Consider the following 19,030-nt stretch of genomic DNA (forward strand, 5'->3'; position numbering starts at 1 on the left):
TATGTTTGTAAGAAGATGAAGAGCTTTCATTACTGTTTGAAAACCCCCCTTGGAGCTGCACTCTTAGCTAATTGAAGCTAGACAATTAATGCTAACAGCGCTTTGTATCAATCACTTTGTATCCATTACATGAAATTTTGGAGGCTTTCTTTGAACTTATGAGGATGGCAGCTTTCTAAAATCTTCAGCTTACAACTTTTGTCTGAAGTAAAGGCAGAAAATGATCAAGAGTTATATTATAATCCCAAACGCTTTCTGAAAACTAAATTCTTTCTCTACAAGTTGGAAATAAAACTTCACATCAGAGTGTAACTGTAGATCAACTTTTATTCCTGGCCTAACAGGTTTGCAGTGCTCCAGTAATTGTTCCTGTTTTCTTGTCTGAAGTTTACACATTCATCCTTTTTCTTTTTAAATTTTTTCTTAATCTCTCTCTATAGATATTGCTGATATTTCTGTGCAACAGTGCAAGCAACGTTATGAAGACATGAAAGCTCGATGTCGCTATAATGAACGTATCTTTGATGCAGAATTTATACAAGCAGATAGTACCAAGGTACAGTTTTTAGGCTTTACAGTACTTTAGAGATGTTACATTCTTTTGTTAAGCAAATATAGGAGGTGATGGTAGTGCTGTAATATCTAGGGGATGTTGTATATTTTTAAGATCAGGTTGTTGTACTATCAGGATAATCAACTGCACAGGTTACTGAAACGTCGCATGAAATTTAGTTAAATGCATTTGATTACTGCTTTACATTGTAACGTTTTTGAAGCTTGAATGCCTTTCTCAGGTAATAAATGTGATGCTTTTGATTTCTTACATTTGACAAGGGAAAGGGAATTAATACTTATTTCTGCAGTTCTGGGATCCAGTATGGGACTTTGAAAACTGTCTGAATGTGTTTTGATGCTGGAATGAATAAGGGACATTTTGTGATTTAACACATAAATTTTCTTTATTCCAGTATTTTTTTTTTCTAGTAGCATTTTAATTGCCATAATATTAATCTTCAAAATGTCTGTGATGGTGCAGATTTTTTAGATGGCATGGTGGTGATGTGGAATACATTGCTGTGGTTTAGGAAACAGTCTTGTGCACAGCACTGCTTTCGCTCCCTGGAAATGAAGGCTGAGTGTGCCCTGCTGACACAGGCTGAGGGACAGAGCCCAGCTGGTTCCAGTGTACTTGTGGAAAGCCTGAACCTATTCTACCTAGACTTGCAGGAAGGGTTGGTGGCTTGAATTCTTGGTTGCCACCCTTTTCTTCTGAGGAATACAGTCAGTTGCATGTTTCCAAGTCATCTCTCTTTGTTCAAAATTAGTCATGGAGTAGAGGAGACAGCCTTGGCCTGGAAAGAAAGGGATATCTTCACATTGTTATCACAGTTAGGTCTTGCATGCACATGTACTGCCTGTTTCATATTCTGTTCTCTCTGTCCACACATACAGAAGTCCATCTCCCTGAAAGTTCATATCTATCCTTAGTGTTATATATAATGCAAAATCTCCCTCTTCCAGCTGACCTAGTTCCTCCCCTGGACCTCTGCATACTGGCTTCTTGTGTCTCCCTTTGTAAAATTACAAAGGAGTAGCAAACAGATAAAATTGAATTGCTATGGGTATCCGAAGCATCCATTTTTGTCTTGCCACATACATAACATTGACAGAATGTGGTGTGAACTGTTGTAGACTGGGAGCGAGTAGGTGGATGGGGAGTCTGGGGGAGAAGAGAAACTCAGGCAGAACTGTTAAGTATGAAATCTTAAGTACAGAATGTGTATCATGGGCCCTGGGGCCTGTGCTCCTCTGGTATTTGTGGATGCTACTAGTGTTGTATAAAGGAAACCTGAAAAGAAAAGTTGGGAACTGCTGGAGTACAGGGTCAAACTGTGTCAAGCTTTAACGTGACACATTTCAAGGGTTCCAAGTCCTCCAGGGTTACTGGTTACTTGGATTAAGGGGACAGGAGTGTGTAGTTACATTATAGGTGTGCATGTGTGAAAATACAAGCAAATACAACTTGGCTGGCTTGTAAGCTGCCATATTTAATACAAATCCTCTTCCCCCTCAATAATATATTTAATGGGTATTTTCTTAGCAAAAGAAATGCCAGTTGTCATTGCAGACAGTTGTCATTACATTCAGTTTACTTAGTAAACTGAAAGTACATTTTATTATGATTTTTTATGATAAATTTTATTATGATGGTGGTTTTCAGCTAAACTGTGACTAGTTATAAGTCCTCAGCATTAAAATATCTCTGGAAACTTACAGGTAACTGTAACCTTGGGTTTTGGCCTTTCGGTGTAGTTACGTAGTTGATGAGGAGAAAATAATTTTTAGACGTGGTAATTTGTTTTTTTTTATCATGACAACACAAGTTTTCAGTGTAGCTGTGGGCTTTTTCTTACTCTAGCCTTTTTCAGCTTGTTCATGTTGAACTTGTGAAGGAGTGGATGTGGAAAGACTTCAAAGAATTATGGGAGTGGTGTATTTTGTTGGAAGATGTAAATGAATCATGCTTGTTTGTGTAGCTTTTGCCACAAGTTTTCTTTATCTTTTTTATTCTTTTTAATGCATTTCAGGATCTCCTGTCTTCCAAGTACAATGATCCAGATATGCGCTTTGACATTTGCAGCTGTCAATTTGTTTACCATTACTCATTTGAGACATATGAGCAGGCTGACATGATGCTTAAGAATGCTTGTGGGAACCTCTCTCCTGGAGGGTATTTCATTGGCACAACTCCAAATAGCTTTGAGCTTGTGTAAGTACTTTTTTATCCTACTAGCCTTCCAAAAGTCTGTGAAGCATTGTCAAGTCATAGTTGTTCTTCAAGTGCTCTGATACATTTGTGTAAACAAAAACAATTTTTTTGCAACAGTTTTGGATTCTAGTCAGGAAAATCCCACTCATGAACTTGACTCAAACAGGTAAATGCGTACTAACTGTTGTCTCTTGTACCCATGGCTCTTCTGGAGTGAGTATGGATCTTCATAGGTAAACCTTTGGTAGTGATTTAAATAGTGGCTAAATATCCACAGCCTGGAGAGTAACTGTAAGAATTTGCTGTGGTAGTTCCAAGAAGCCTGTCTTGTCCCTGTAGAATATGCCTGGTCTGAAAATTAATTTTCTAGGTCCATGTAGTCCTTGGTATATTGTAGAGAAATGATGAACTTTTAAAACTTGGCATGCCTCTTTGCTTCATTTCATTTTCATTGCCTTGATGGATTCGGTGTGTGGGAAAGTACATTGAATCCTGGACGCTGTAATACTGGGATGAAGCAGTTTCAGGTCTCTTAGGCATTGTTTACTCTGTAAAATGAAAAGTCGGTCTGTCAATTACCATTTGTTTATATCTCTTTTTATAGAAAACGGCTAGAAGCTTCAGAAACAAATTCATTTGGGAATGACGTATACAGTGTAAAATTTGAGAAGAAGGGAGAATATCCCTTGTTTGGCTGCAAATATGATTTCCACTTAGAAGAAGTGGTTGATGTCCCTGAATTCTTGGTTTATTTTCCATTACTGGAAGAGTAAGTTAAATTTTGAATTCATTATATAATGAGAGCAGTGTTTTATTGCGCAACAGAAAACTTTGTCTTTCTTGTTACAGTTTCAGTTCCTTGGTTTTTTTTTTTTTTTTTTTTGTCTCTCTAAATGAAGACATTTCTTGCATTTCTGTCTGAGACTGTAATCTGGTATGTGTCTGTTGTACACAGCTGAAGGTGCTCTGGTCAGGTACTAGGTCTTGCATAGGAATTTCAGTATCTGATGTCATCTGTAAGTATACGTTTAGTGCTGTCAAATCTTCCTTCTTTAACCTTATATTTCTGGGGTTTTATTCTACCTTTCTTAAGTGCTCCAGCCTCTTGTGTATCCTCTTCTTTATGGTGCCTCTTATCTTATCCAACCTTTTTTTTGGATGTTCATTGATTTTTTTTTTTTTTTTTTTTTTTTTCCCTAAGGCTAACTTTTCCTTTCTGTAAATCTTCTTTGAGTGTGTATTTTGCTGTTACCTCTGCTTGAATTCAGATATACCATTACCAGCCTGTTGTCCTGTGAGGTACAGACAAATGTTTCCATATTCTCCACCCTGGCCATTCAAATTCAGTATGTGGAGTTTTCCCTTCAAATCTGTATGTTTTCACGCACTTCATTTGTGTCTCTCTATGAAGAATGTTAGCTTCTACCACTGATGCCTGTAACTTCAGTATTGTATGACCATAGTGTCAACATGTAACTGAGATGTAAGGCACTAAATCTAGTAGAAAGAGGATTCCTCAGTATATCCCTAATAGCTGATGTGGCAGATGATGATTAGTAACTTGAGTGCTAGGAGAAGACACATTTTTCTGTTGAAATGTTTATAATCACTTATGTGTAGATTTTTATTGTCATAATTCAAAGAAGGTACAGTTTGTGGTGGTAATGCATTTTTTTTTTCATCTAAATGTGTTTACCGAAAGATAAATTTTAGAACGATTGTAATTCTAGTGGATACCATAAGATGTCACTGTGGCTTAAAACTGTTTCTTTGAAAATAAAGCTACAGTAATTTTTGTGGTTTCCCTAATTAATCATATTATTTTGACAGAATGGCAAAGAAGCATGGTATGAAGCTAGTCTACAAAATGACGTTTCGGGAATTCTATGAAGAAAAAGTCAAGAATGAGGAGCATAAGATGCTGTTAAGGAGAATGCAGGCTTTGGAGGTAAATGCAGAGTTAACATTTTTTCTTTTAAATAGTATTTTACATCTTGTTAATTATTTGTGCAATAACTGAAATTACTCTTGTGAACATTGTGCAATTAACTAAGGACTGCCAACAGAAGAACTAAACTCCTGTTGCTGAAAGCATGATTGTGGTCAGTTAACTTTGGCTGGCTACCAGAGCCCACCCAGCTGCTCTCTCACTTTCCCCTCCTCAACTGGACTTGGTGTGTGTGTGTGGAGAAAATAAGACAAAAAAAGCTTATGGGTTAAGATAAAGGCAGGGAGATTGCTTACCAGTTACCATCATGGGCAAAACAGGCTTGACTTAGGGAAGATTATTTTAGTTTATTGCCACAAACAAAGGCAAAACTAAAAATGCCTTCCCTTGTCTCAGCCTCTCAGCCCTTTCTTCCCAGGCTCACCTTCATTCCTGACTCCCTTACCTTCTTCCCTTGACAGAGTGGCTTGTGGGGTTGGGGACTGTGATCGTTACAAACAGCTCCTCTCAGCTGCTCTTTCCGCCTCTGCTCCAGCATGGGTCCCTCCCACAGGCTGCAGTTCTTGAAGAACTGCTCCAGCACTGGTCCATTCCGTGGGGTGTAGTACTTCAGGAACAAATTGCTCTAGCGTGGGCTCCTCTTCATGGGCTGCAGTTCCTGTCAGGAGCATGAGCTCTACACAGGCTGCAGCTTCTTTCAGGGGTTTATCCACCTTGCTTTGGCTTGGGGTCCTCACCGTCTATAGTGTGGATATCTGCTCTGATGTGGTCCTCAGTGGTCCGTAGGGGGACAACCTGTTTCACCATGGTCTTCTCCCTAGGCTGCAAGAGAATTTCTGCTCCAGTGCCTGGAGCACTTCCTACCATTCCTTCTTCACTGACTTTTGTGTCTGCACCTGGTACAGCAATTCAATTCTATAGCTAAATTTGCAATTTTGAAGCAAGACTTAATTTTTATTAAGAAGCAAGCAGAAGCATGTTGGTGTTATTTGACCAGGTGTGGTCAATGTTTGTTTCTTATTTTACGTAGAAACACAGGAATCACGCCTGGTGTCACACAGCGGGAACTGTAATCAATTTCTTCCACAGCAGAGAGGCTGAAAGCTGGATCTTTGTTCAAAAAGTGCTGATTAAGAGTCAGAAAGTAATCTTTGTACGAATAAAAGGAAGGCTGTGTGTACAGGAGAAAATGATACTTAACTGGAGTTGGGCTTACAGTTTTTGTCCAGTGTTTTTGCCTTTTATCCTCCAGCTGTTATCTTGGATAACTTTAGCAGCTTTAGAGGAGTTTTTCAGTGCTATCTCTGGGGCTTTGTTTTTAATCACGGTTACATATGCTTCTGTTTTGCCTCAAATGGTAGAATTTTTCAGCACAAGGCTATCTAGTTGAGTATGTGGTGACACATTAAGCTTAGTGACATGGGCTACGAGTGGACTCTACTGCCCTTCTTGACTCAAAAAGGGACGGTGCTCATATTTCCAGTAGCATGGTGAAACACCATCTTACATATCAGCATCTTAGAACAGTGAGAGTTGTCTTAATTAGTAGCCGCATAAAACTGAGGACAGCACTGCTGAGTACAGAGCATTTTGCAGTAACAGGGATCTTTAATAAGTATGTATTAGTTTTGAAGAATCAGATGTATGCTTCTGTTTATAGCTCCTGTGTGTCATTCAGGCATTTTAAGCATTCTGCTTGAAATAATATAGCTGCTCTGTTCTCAGTAGTTCTCTTCAGTTGCTGGCTTGTTTGGATGTTGTTCTGAAAGAGGGTATATCTAGATCATGTTTGTAATGAGCTGTACATGGAGCATAATTTTTATAGCTTATTCTGTCTGTCCTGTTTCAGACATGTAAGTGGATAAAAGTTAATTTATAAATTCTGGGTGTTAGATTTTCTGGGAAGTAGCAAATATCAGGCCTGACCTGACAGGTGCCTTAAAGGAGGAATGCAAATTTTAAGATACTCCTAATAATTACTGACCTCCATTTTGGGCCATACTGTCACAAACCCTTGACTAGTGTGATTAGTGCATCATACTACCTAATTAATATTTTTTTCTTGTTTTTTGTATTTTCTCTAGCCATATTCTACATCTGATGATTCCAGACTTGCTTCTGATAAACCTGATGATTATGAGCATGCAAAAGAGTTTATCAAAGATGGCAAGGCAAAGTTACCATTGGTAAGTACATAGGCCATAATCTTGTAGATGTTTCATACCTTCTTCATTTCAACTGCAATGGAATTGCCACCTATGTCTCCGTGTACATGACAAATCGTAGAACAGGCAGTTCATCTATAACCTTTGCTTAAAGAATTAAATTCAGTTAAGTTGTTAGATATTAAAAAATTTGTAACAGTGTGGAAAGAAAAGGATGTTCTGCCATCCCCCTTGACATCTGTTCTAACATAACTATCTTGAATTTCAAGAATTTTCTTATGATTCTGGATCTTCACTCTATTTAAAATTTTAGTTTTCTTCTTTTAATCCTCAGACAGAGGAAAGTTGAAAACTTTCTTTGTAATCTTGTAGGTATTTAAAGTATTATATATTTTTTTTTCTGTTGTCTTTTTGGGTGAAGAAGATCCAGCTCATTTTGCAGCCAGTTTTAGTAAAGTTCTGATTTTTTTTTTTAATCTGCCCTTCCTGCATTTTTTGAGCAGAGCTACTAGAACTGAACCAGTCCTACCTGCATCCATATATTTCTCTCCTCTGTTTTATTAAATATGATATTCTGTTCACATCCGGGAATGGAAAGACCCTTTCTTTGTGATGATAGTAATGTTACCTTGTAGAATATTTAGTCTGATAGCCTGTCATATATTTTTCTGCAGTTCTCTGGCTTTGCCAGCTTGATTTATTTCAAAAACAAAAGAATACTGAAACATCTTTTATGGAGATCATAGTAGATTTTAGATCAGTGGTCCAATTAAATACATTTTTTCTGCTTCTAGTCTTGTCTTCTAAAGGACACGCTGCCTTTCTGAGCTTCCTGTCTTTCTCATATTTTTATAAATGAGGTTTCTTTCTTAGGCTGTCCTAGCAGGACATGACAATGTTGGAGTTGTCTGTTGGACCCCCTTTCTGCTGTCCTTTCATTTAGATACTGAACTAGCCGTATTGTCATCAGGACTTTCCAGCCTAGTTCTGTGTCTACACTATGTGGTACAGGGAGTGTGATAGTGTCCGTAGCTCCAGAGAGCGCTTTAGAAGACTGGAGTGGAAGCCTTGATGTTGAGATGACGTGTCTTTTGCTTCCTTTTGTGGCATGGTGTTGGGGTTTAATGCAGCAGACACCTGAACACCATGTGTCTGCTCACGCTCCATGCGTGTGTGCGATTCCTCTGAATTTCAGTTCTTGAGGGGCAAAGCTCTCCTGGCAGCTTGTCCCCTCACAGCCTTTTCATTCTTCTGTGTTGGTCTCAGAGCTCATTGGGTGCATGATGGACAGGAGCCTGCACAAATGCTGTTCCTGGGAAGTGAGCAGGAGGTCAGACAACATCTGCCGTTGCCCCAGGAACTGCTGCCGTTGTCTATTGCCTATCCTGTCTGTAGCCAGACTAGCTGTTCAGGATGGCATATAGCTGTGTGCTTACTTCTGCACCTGCCTTTGGGGAGTAAGGCTGGATGGAAACCTCTCAAAAGCGTAATTTCACCGTCTCATGCTCAGCAGTTCCTGGTACACAATGTTGGCTGTTTCGGTCTGAACTTTAGCCTGTCTTTGTGTGTTGAGGTTCTTTGACAAGAGAACCAAAACTGGAGGCTGAGTAGTTTGAGTAAAGTTTGTAGCTTAAGTAAGGTGCGCAGTTACTAAGACTTGGTGTTAAACTTTTTTATGGTGCATGTAGTGCGAAGCTGTCAGTTTGACATTTTTCCAGTTGGATTTTTTTTTTTCATGATTGGCTTACCTGCTGTTCATGTTCTGAATTATTGAGGATGTAGTGAATTATTGAGGATTTACTGCGTATATAACAATCCTACATCAAGAGGGAAAAGAAACCTGCTCTCTGTATTTGAAATCTAAAAATTTCAAAAAGAAGGTTGCCTCTTTTAAGAAACAACCTTAAGAACATGAGAATGGCAGAGTAAGACCAAAGACCTCTTTTGCCTGATACTCTTAACAGTTGGCAAGTAGTTGATGCCTGGGAAGAAGTGTGAGAAGGGGTGTTAAGTGCTATGTCATGTGAACAAGTCTTTTTATTTACTTTTTTTTTTTTTTTTTTACTGACCTCAGAAAAGATGAATCGTTTGGTCAGAACTGGTCAGTGAGTAGCATATGGGTTAAATCACGCCCGCAGTGAGAGCACACTGGAAGAGGATGGAGTAGGCAGAGCAGAAAGGGAGCTTGTTGCTTATTACCTCATGCTTCTTAATAGGTGGAATAAATGGCAGCAGCTGTCAATACTTGGGCGTTGCCCCTGCTACTGTGCTTTCATCTGAAAGATGGGCTAGGAGTAGGCTTCCTAGGGCTCTCAGGTGGATTATTTTCCATAGCATGCGGGCTGGGCTCAGGGTTATTCTTCTCGAGGAGAGCTTTTGTGGCTTGGAGGAAGGTGTTAGGTGGAAGCTGGCAATATTCCTGGGGAAGGTGGCAGTACTGTGGCCTGGGGCCTTTCCACAGCTTCAGCATGGATGTTGGGCAGCTTGGGCAGGAGAGCTGCTTGAGCCATGTCGGGTCATGCTGACGTGCAGTAGTGGACCCAGTGTGCCCCTGCATTGCAAAGGCATCCAGCCCAACCGGCTGGACACCCATTCTGCTCTACCTACGTAATTTAGGTGTGCTCCATTATCTGAGGTGTCCCAGTTCCCCATCATTCTAGTTACTGGAGTTGTAAATATCTGTGGTCTACAATAATGCTTAACTAGTACCTAAATAGCCATCTAGTGTGGGTGGTTAGAAGTTGGTCTGTGAAAGATTGTTTATCTTGAATTAAAACGGTGGTTTGTTGTTTCCTCATCTTTTTGTTTGAACTGGTTTTTATGTCCTCTTCTAGGGAACCTTGAGTAAATCTGAATGGGAAGCAACAAGTAAGTATCGTTTTGAAAACTTGGTGTTGAGTAAATGCCTGCTGTGGGAAATGTATGAAAATAAACAGACCATCAATTAAGGAAGAAAATGCAAATTTTACATAAAACAGTATTTTATTTGTGTTATTCAAATGCCTGTATATAGCCATTATAGTACACACAGCTCAAGAAATGGGTGAGGGGAAACACATGAAATAGGTTGAACTTCTGTTCATTTAAGTAGTTTCAAGTATGTAAACTTCCAGGCCAAAAACATTTTGGGGAAGCCTTCTTAGAATGTATGGAAAGAGGATGGTAGTGTCAGTCCTTTAATATCAGCAAAAATGTACACTTGGACATTGTACTGTTACTAGTCAACTAGAAAACAAAATTCACTGGGGGCATATATTCATCAAAAAAGACAAGTCTGGTTTGGGAAGACAGACTGAAACTTTATTTTTTGCCTGTAGTGGTTAGTATGTTTCAGAAAGAAACAGCACGGATGGTGAAGAGATATTTGAATGTTTTATGAAAGGGGTGGAGGGAACGGAAGTCTGTGCCTCAGACACAGAAAAGGATATAATATTCTTAAATACATTTGAATTCTGTAAATGTGTTTCATGGAAAACTTTTGACGTCAGTGTTTTTTTTCAATATTGTATTTAGTACATCTCACATGAAAGGGACTGAGAATTCTGTTGGTAAAAATTGTTTCCCGGAGTGGTTGTTACTAACTTATGTGTCACAGTAGCCAACCAGTATTTGCATTTTTGCAGACCATTATACAGATTGTGTTAGTAGGTTAAAAACAAACAAAAATGCTGTTTAATTCATGAATGAAAAAGTCTTTAAAGCGTTTGCTTTTTAAAGTAAACATTAATTCAAACAGTGTAAAAGTATTATGTAATCTATGAATCTAATTGAGAGGGGCTTTTTATACTTTCAAAAGTTCAGTGATGAGTGACCAAAGTACTTGTTCTTATTTTTTTTTTTTTCCAGAGAGTTGGAGTACAGAGTTTTTGATGGTTTAGGACAAAAGCACAGCTTGCTCATTACATGAAACTTCACTTTGCTTTATTGCTGAGGAATATAGAATAGGCTTGTATTGAAAGATTTGTAGTGTAGCTAGAACATTTGTTAAAAGTTAGGTTTAAGTGGAAAACTGTTTATTTGGACTCATGGTCTTAAAGTGATTTAAATTACCTGTCTGATATGAAGCTCAAGAACTTCTGACATAGCTGCATTGATTCGATTGTATGTTGAATAACCCTTTCCCAGGGCACTGATGGGGACTTTATGAGGTCCATTTCTGGAATTATACTGATCTGTAATTGAGAAAATGATATCTGGCATGTGTAAATATTTCTTTGTCTATGATATTTTAAAAGCAAAATTGAGAGTTTTTTATCATGGTTTAATTCACTTTTTAATTGAAAGTGAGGTTGATCATTTGACCCCTTATTGTCTGTTAAAATTGGGTGTATAAAGGAGTCTTTAAACTTACTTGCATGTGACTTTTTATGCACCAGGGAACGTTAATTATCTGTAAAATGGCATAGTAATTTGAGTTGCATTTACATTAACTGAAGTTAGTGTTGCATCAATAGAATCAACAGTACTTAAAATATTTTCTTCTTTGGATACTTGAAGCTCTCTCTTGAAAATATATCTTAAAACTACGCTAGAATTGAACGCTAGAGTTGTGGGGAAACCATGGCAGTTCTCATAATGTCAGCAGTCAGTTAACAAGTTGTTTGGGCAGGATGTCAATCTGTTTAAATTTTGAACACCTATGCGAGTGCCAGAGGAAGCTGAAACTTTGTGCTCTGTTTTCTTTTCTAGGTATTTACTTGGTATTTGCATTTGAGAAGCAACTGTGAAACTTCACATACTGGATGCAGCAAGAAGAGATCATATCCATGTACAAGTTGGAATGGTCTGAAATCCATTGTGGCAACTATTTTTTTATTTTTATTTTTTAATTATCAGAAGTGTGCAGGACACTACCAAAAACGAGAGGAAGCTCATGATTCTGAGTTACATTGCCTGTCTGTGACAGATGGACTTGTGTGTGTATATATAAGAAAGATTCTGAACCAGTGTTTTTAAGGATTTGTAAGCAATCTGCATGCTCTCAAAACTCACATTTGAACTTGACGCAACTTCATGTTACAAAAAAAAAACCAACAAAACGTTTTGTTAGTGGCTAAGTATATTTGTGGTTACCAGCCTAACTCTGCTCTTCCTGAAGCTGATGGAAAATGACTGTTGGCTTCAGTGATGCAAAATGAGAGCCTAAATATTGTACTGCAAAGCTCAGTTAATTCATAATGAGATATATTCAGACACATAGGGTATGTCTACATTGCATGCAGAGCTAAGTGGTAAATAATACCCAAGTCAGTTTGAGTACCTCTGTGCTGTGCTCCAGCCTGCAGTGTAAATCTACCTTAGTGGTATTCAAAGTGTAGTTTACATGATAAAGTTCTAGGATTTTTTTCTAAATTTTTGTTGTTGTGCTTGCTGATATGTAGTGTCAGTTCATGGTGCTTTCATGATTAAACAAGTTTGTTCTGTACAAAACTGCTCTGAAAGAACTGAATTTCTAAAGTTTTGAATCTTTATGTTGTTTTTCCAAGTATGACTACGTGGTAATAACAGCTGCTGAACTTAAATTACTGAACGTTTTCTATTATATTAAAGACTCTCCTGACTTTTTGGTAGTTTTAATGTCTCTTGAAAGTTACTAGACAGATCGTAGGATGTTTGTTACTTGTTTCATGAAATTTCAAATAAGCTTGGCAGAAGGATGAGCTGTTGGTGATGAGGACCTTATTGCGGTCCTTAAGGCGTTAAGAGCATGGTCAAGTGTTGGATCATGAACTTAAAGTGGAATCTGTATGACAATTTAGGACACTGGAATTTTACTCTGAGAGGGGCAGTTGTGCATGTGCACACACGCCAGTGCATGTGGATAACAATTGCCAAATTAGAGTCAAAGATTCTATTCGGGAATACAAATTAATGATACCAATAGACAGAATAGTACCTCACTACTGTCCTCCTGCCTGTCAGTCTCATAGAGCTGGCTTAGGGATTTCTGGCATGGCGTTTTCTCTGCTTTTAACATGCCTATAGCTACCCACTCCTGAGAGGGTATGAGTGACTTTCTTCAAGCTTTTTCTCTCCCTTCTGAGGCTAACAGTAGCTTTTTGCTGCTGTTGGCTATTCTATTTTACATACAGATTAAGTGATAAAGTGTTGATGGTACACAAGTATTTTTGCAAAGCTATAATAAACCTAGGAAAGAACATACCTGTTAAACATTCAAGTTATTTGAGTTTGTAGTTGTATAGCCTTCCTTCTGTAATTGGGTCATACTCTTTCCTCTGATGCTTGATTTTTTTTTTTTAATTATTATTATTTTTTATTATTTTTTTAAATCTTCCAGAAGATCACTTGTAACCTTCACTGGGATGTAGCTGCTACTAAAATTAAGTAAAACAAGTACTATATATAGTAGAAAAGAATCTTAAGAAACTAGCTGAAAAATGCTGTGACAACTTAGAAGTGCTGAAATGTTTCGTTGAACTTCATTTGTGTGCATCAAAGCTAGTTTTGTGAGATTTCTTATATCAAGTTTTATTTGAAAGTACATAGTTATGCTATTTTTGGAAGAAATCAGAATAATAAAAAGGGGAGAAATACAGTGAAGTGTCTTTTCTCTTTTAAGCAAATTCCAACATCATAAAATCACGGAATGGTTAAGATATGGAAATGACCTTTGGAGGTTGTCTGATTCAACCCCTCTGCTCAAGCAGGGTCACTAAGAGCTGTTCACCCAAGACTGTGTCTGAGATTGCTTTTGAATATCTCCAAGGGTAGAGAAGACTCCACAACCTCTTTAGGTAACCTGTGTCCATTGCACAGTCACTCACACAGTAAAGAAGTGTTTGCTGATGTTTAGATGGAACCTCCCATGTTTCATTTTGTGCCCATTTCCACCAGTCACTGGCCACCACTGAGAAGAGAGCCTGGCTCCATCTTCTTTGCACCCTTTCCTTCAGGTATTTGTATACCTGGATGAAATCTACCCCTAAGCCTTCTCTCCTCGAGTCTGAACAGTCCTAGTTCTCTCAGCCTTTCCTCATAGGTGAGATGCTCCAGCTCCTTCACTATCTTTGTTGGAGACTTTATATTGTGTCCATGTCTCTGTTGTACTGGGGAGTCCAGAACTGGACAGAGCATTCCAGCTGTGGCCTCCTATGTACTGAGCAGAGAGGATAACCTCCTTCAGCCTGCTGGCATCACTGCTGTTGATGCATTGATGCAGCCCAGGACACCACTGGCCTCCTTTGTGGCAAGGGCACGGTGCTGATTAATGTTCAACATGGTGTCCGCCAGGACCCCCAGGTCCTTTTCTGCAAAGCTGCCTTCCAGCTGGGTGGCCCCCAGCTGGTCCCTGGGGTTGTTCCTTCTCAGGTGCAGGGCTTGGCACTTCACCTTGTTGAACTGCATGAGGTTCATATCAGCCCATTTCTCCAGCTTGTCGAGGTCCCCCTGGGCAGCAGCAGAACCCTCTGGCTTACAGATGATTATTGTTTCAACGGCTTTACACTTAGATGAAATAGATTTCTTGCCTCAGGAAAAAAAAATCAATTCTCCTTGGAAGTGGAAGTATGAAAATCCCGTTTTAACTAATGCTCAGTATGTTCAAGACTACAGGTCTTTATACGTGTAATATTGTGTTGGTAACAAGTCAAACACCAGCACTTTCTGTTTAAGATGGATTCAGTACTCATAGAAGATATTAGCTGAGGTAAGAATAGAAGATTTAAAATAAAAAAAAAAAAAAGGGACTAGGCTAAGTGGATATTTGTCCTAACTTTTTAACTTCTGTCTTCACTTTTTAAAAGCAGCAGTTACATGTTGTTTCCTTGTCCTGCAGCTGAGGTTATGTGGCAATGAAGTTGCTCCAGCAAAGTTAGTAACAGGCAATCAACCGTTCCTTATGGGGCTTAGGATATTCCTCAGCCTTACAGAAAAAATCTTGACATGAATCACCATTTGTGCAGAAAGTGTATCATGCTTCTGTCATTACTGTTGTATTAATGCTACATGGTATGTCTTTATGAATTACAGACCAGTGTAGTAAAAATTGCTGCATATCACTTAAGCATGTGCTGCGTTTTGTACTTAAGTTTTAATCAAGTGCTTAAGGAGGCTTGCTGCTTGGTAGGATCTACTTGATTGACTTAAGGAGCTAGCCTTGCTGTAAATCTTACATGTACTTCTGTTACAATATTTGAATAGTTTAATTTACATAATGAACATCTCAGTCCTTTGACTAGAAGTGTTTTTCTTTTGAGTCATATTCTATTTAATAAATCACTCTCTCTTCTGATATCTATTTTTATTAATAAGAGTAATTATATGCTATCTTCTAATTGCTAAACTGTTGTAAAGACTTTGAAAACAGTTAATTTAGGGAACACTAAGGTGGGTAGTAATGAATTTAAAACATCTGCAGAGTAATCAGTGGCTGATAATGAATACACTTTTTCAACTCACTTATTGCCAAAGTAATAACGCTTCTGGGAGGAGAAATGGCTTGTCTAAAATCAAGCAGGATTATCAGTTGTCTTGTAATCTCAGTCCTCCGTGTTCATTGACTGCTGCAAATGAGAGCCTCTGCCTGTGAGAAAGTAAGGAAATCTGTATTGTTACTTATGAGTACAAATAAGTGTCCTGATTTTTCAGAATCGCAAAGCACAAAAATCAGGTCATTTAAGTGCCAAAAGGCATGGACACAATGGTTTAAGTGTATTTTGAACAAGAAACCTCATTTGTGACTTAAAAAAAATGAATTCTGAATCCTTGTGCTGATGACATTATGAATACTTTGTTCTGAGCTAAAAACTGTTAATATAGATTGTTTTTTTTGTAGCTTCAGTGTGTAGTGTTTGACATAGATGTTCTAGTGCTGGTAAAATGTCTTTCCTTTAACCTCCCTTATGGTAAACCATCACTGTCATAGATTTATGTACTGCCTTGAATGTTCCTGCTACTTAGAGAACAGATGTAAGACAGAACAAAACTAATGATAAACAAGGTTTTGATAGGTTAAAGGTTTTCTGGTGGTGTATGAATGCCATTTAGATGCAAGATGTTATCTTTTCTTCTTTTTATTAAAGCTGGTTCTCAAAATTGTTGCTTTTCTATCTGCTTCAATGTGTCTCCCAGCAACGAAAATTTGTTTTCAGGGCAGGGCATTGAATATTAGTCTGACTGATCTGCACTGCTAATAGTTGAAGATCAAGGAAAGGATAATTTTTTAGTTCATAGGCCATATTGTTTCAAGAGACAGCTTCTAAAGAATTGCAGAGACTGAGTCTTACCGTCTTGTATGAATTCAAGTTGTGTTTCTGATGCAGTCCGATAGAAGGGTGTGTTTTTGCTCACCCTTAATTATTTACTAATGTCGGTTAAGCCGGAAATTTGCAGCACGTGAATGAAGATCTCCAGGGGTTCAGAGGTATGATGTTCACATTTTCTGGCCTGATACTTTCTCACTATTGCCTAGATGCTTGGCTGTTCTTAATTTTTTAGGCTTTTTCATAGTCTTGGAAATTTAGCTGATGACTTACTGGCTCCCAGGCAGTAACAGCTTCCTTCAGTGATGGCATTTTTCCGACTAGGAACAAGAAAAGTGTTTGGTGGCTTAAGACTTTTCAAAAAACAAACAAACAAAAACAAACAAACAAAAAAACCTCCATGAAATACTAAGCACAAAATCTTGTTTTATATATAAAACACAGACTAGAAATATCTGATTTTTATAGTCTGAGGAAACTGCTCTGAGTAGTAATTCTCAAGTGGCAGAATTATTCTGATTTCTTTGGTTTGGGTAGTCCTTTTCTCAGTTCTCTTTTTTACACCTGCCAGTGTATATCTGTACAACAGACAGCTGGAAACGAAGCCTGCTTCCTTATGAGAGAGCTGAACAAATAACAACAATTACAGGTTTGGAAATTGTTGGCTTCCTTGCATAATTCATGAAAGATTAAATTAAGCATTTCTTCAGCTAGGAACAAATCACTGCCTCCTCTGAACAACAGCCTCAAGGAAAAATTGGGCTGCTTTAGGAAAGTGTAGGGCCCCCTGCACCGTGAGGATAATGGTATGTGCTGTTGGACCTCAGAAACTGAGGGACCAAGGCTGATTACTCTGAATCTGGACCCACAGGAAGCTTTTGGGCAAAAGCACGGAAGCCCTAGCTGTTATAACTGAGGGTCTGATTATGTAGTGTACAGCTTATCTAATGCCTTTTTAAGGTGATGTTGGTATAAAATGGGACACAATCTGACAGGAAGGCATAGTTGTAAGGCTGCCATGAAGACATACCCATTGGTGATGAGGTTAAATTTGTCATGTTGCCTGTGGGCTGTATTGCTTGTTAGTGGTGTGATATCACTTGCATGCTAGATGCTGTCCAGACATGAGACAGAACAGTTTTTGCTCTGAAGAGTGGTCTTTAAATCAGAAGATAATGGTTTTTCTAAGTTCCCCTAATTGAGTGGACCTTTGTCTTCAACTATGGGCTTGTGTCTGAATAGAGATGAATTGATGTTTTATTGTAATTTTTAAAGAATATTTTGGCAAATTGGAGCAAAACAAATATTTTATAGTATGTTGGTATTTAAGAACATCATCAATGAGTGTATCAAAAGCTGACACTTTATTATAATTCTTGCCACCACATAACCATGTAATTACCAAGAGCCTATTACAACAGAAAATAGGCACATTAGCCCTTGAGACCAGGATTATAAATACCAGGGCAGTGGCTGTGATATTTCAGACAGAAGGATGAGGAGGAGGCAATGAGACCTGGTCAAATGGTTTAAGACTACCTAGGACACTTAGTAGATACAATAACCCAGTTATTTGTGGAAAATAATTATTTATATAAAGTTTATATCACTTACATGCACTTTGACATCTTTGAAAATGTTTTTTCTTGCCATACTTTCACCCTGTTAGAATACAAATTAGAAAATCACTATTTTATTAACTGAATCTGCTGATGGGCATTGGGCTACTGTTTTACTAAGCACTAGCAAAATATTAGAAAAAAGGTGCAAAAAAAAGCAAGTTTTATGTTTTTCCTTTTCAGAAGAAAAGGAAATAATTTTCCTTTCTGATGGCTCCTGAGGTAAATGGAAATGAAATGTCCAATTTGGCTTCTGCTTTCAGTGTTTATATGCCAGTCAAAATCGTGTCCCTGTTTCTTGTAGAGTGAAGAGAAGAGAGGGAAGGTTGTAGGGAAGTGAGTGATTGTGCCTCAGTACTTGGCACTGAGGCCACACCTTGAGTGCTAATTTTTGGGCTTCTCACTACAACGGGGATATGGAGTTGCTCAAGTGTGTGCAGAAAAGAGCAACAAAGCTGGCAAAGGGACTAGAAAACGAGGCTTAAGAGGAGTGGCTGAAAGAACTGGGGTTGTTCAGTCTGGAGAACTTAGGGGAGACCTGATCGCTCTCTATGACTCCCTGAATGGAGGTTGCAGTGAGGAGGGTGTTGGTCTCTTTTTTTTTTTTTTTTTTTCAGGTGACAAGTGATAGGACCAAGGCATCAGTCTCAAGTTATGCCAGGGAAGGTTTAGATTGGAGATCAAGAAGAATTTCTTCATGGAGAGGGTGGTCAAGCATTGGAACAGGCTGCACAGGGAGGGAGTAGAGTTGCCATCCCTGCAGGTATTTAAGAGTCATGTGGAGGTGGCACTTACTAGGGATATGATTTAGCAGTGGACTTGTAGTGTTAGGTGGAGGTTGGACCTGATGATCTTGAAAGTCCTTTGCGAGCTAAATGATTCTATGATGTTCTGCTAATAGAAGTCCATCAGTTCTGCAGTGTTGTGGTCTGTCATTCTCATAGCATTATTTAGGATTCTCAGGATGTAACAATGGAGTTTATATTAAAGTTTAACCCCTTTTAAAAGACCAACTAAAATGTTCTTTTCTTAGCTGACTTTCAACTACAGCCAGCCTGACAGAAGTCAGTGTATTAACTACCTTCTTCCATTCTGTCATTAATTTTTTAGTATTTTTTTTTTGAATTTCAGTCATCATTCCTGTTGTCAATTTTTGTTAACTCTAACGATTACTTAGACTCGTTAACCAAGGGCATCTGCAGTGTAATGAGGACACGAGTCAAGCCTGGAACTTGCTGTACAATTTTTTGGCTTGGCAACTCGTTCCATTATTTTTGCTTTTAAAAGTTTGTGCAGAGCAGGGCAGC

The 19,030-nt window shown here is 38.4% G+C and overlaps 1 protein-coding gene across 2 annotated transcripts in view; it reads left to right on the top strand.

Annotated features, from left to right (window-relative positions):
• RNMT (RNA guanine-7 methyltransferase) overlaps nt 1-13,439 on the top strand; it is an 18,414-nt gene extending 4,975 nt beyond the window's left edge. For both annotated transcript variants that reach the window (XM_083827160.1, XM_083827161.1), the window contains exons 5-11: nt 441-556; nt 2,589-2,770; nt 3,375-3,539; nt 4,601-4,718; nt 6,803-6,904; nt 9,718-9,751; nt 11,573-13,439. In XM_083827160.1, coding sequence (XP_083683286.1) covers nt 441-556; nt 2,589-2,770; nt 3,375-3,539; nt 4,601-4,718; nt 6,803-6,904; nt 9,718-9,751; nt 11,573-11,610 — 755 coding nt within the window. In that variant the 3' untranslated portion in view covers nt 11,611-13,439. The remainder of the gene's footprint in view (nt 1-440; nt 557-2,588; nt 2,771-3,374; nt 3,540-4,600; nt 4,719-6,802; nt 6,905-9,717; nt 9,752-11,572) is intronic.
• Nucleotides 13,440-19,030: the final 5,591 nt, after the last annotated feature.

The sequence above is a fragment of the Anser anser genome, assembly GCF_964211835.1.
Source record: "Anser anser genome assembly, chromosome: 2".
Classification (NCBI taxonomy): domain Eukaryota; kingdom Metazoa; phylum Chordata; class Aves; order Anseriformes; family Anatidae; genus Anser; species Anser anser.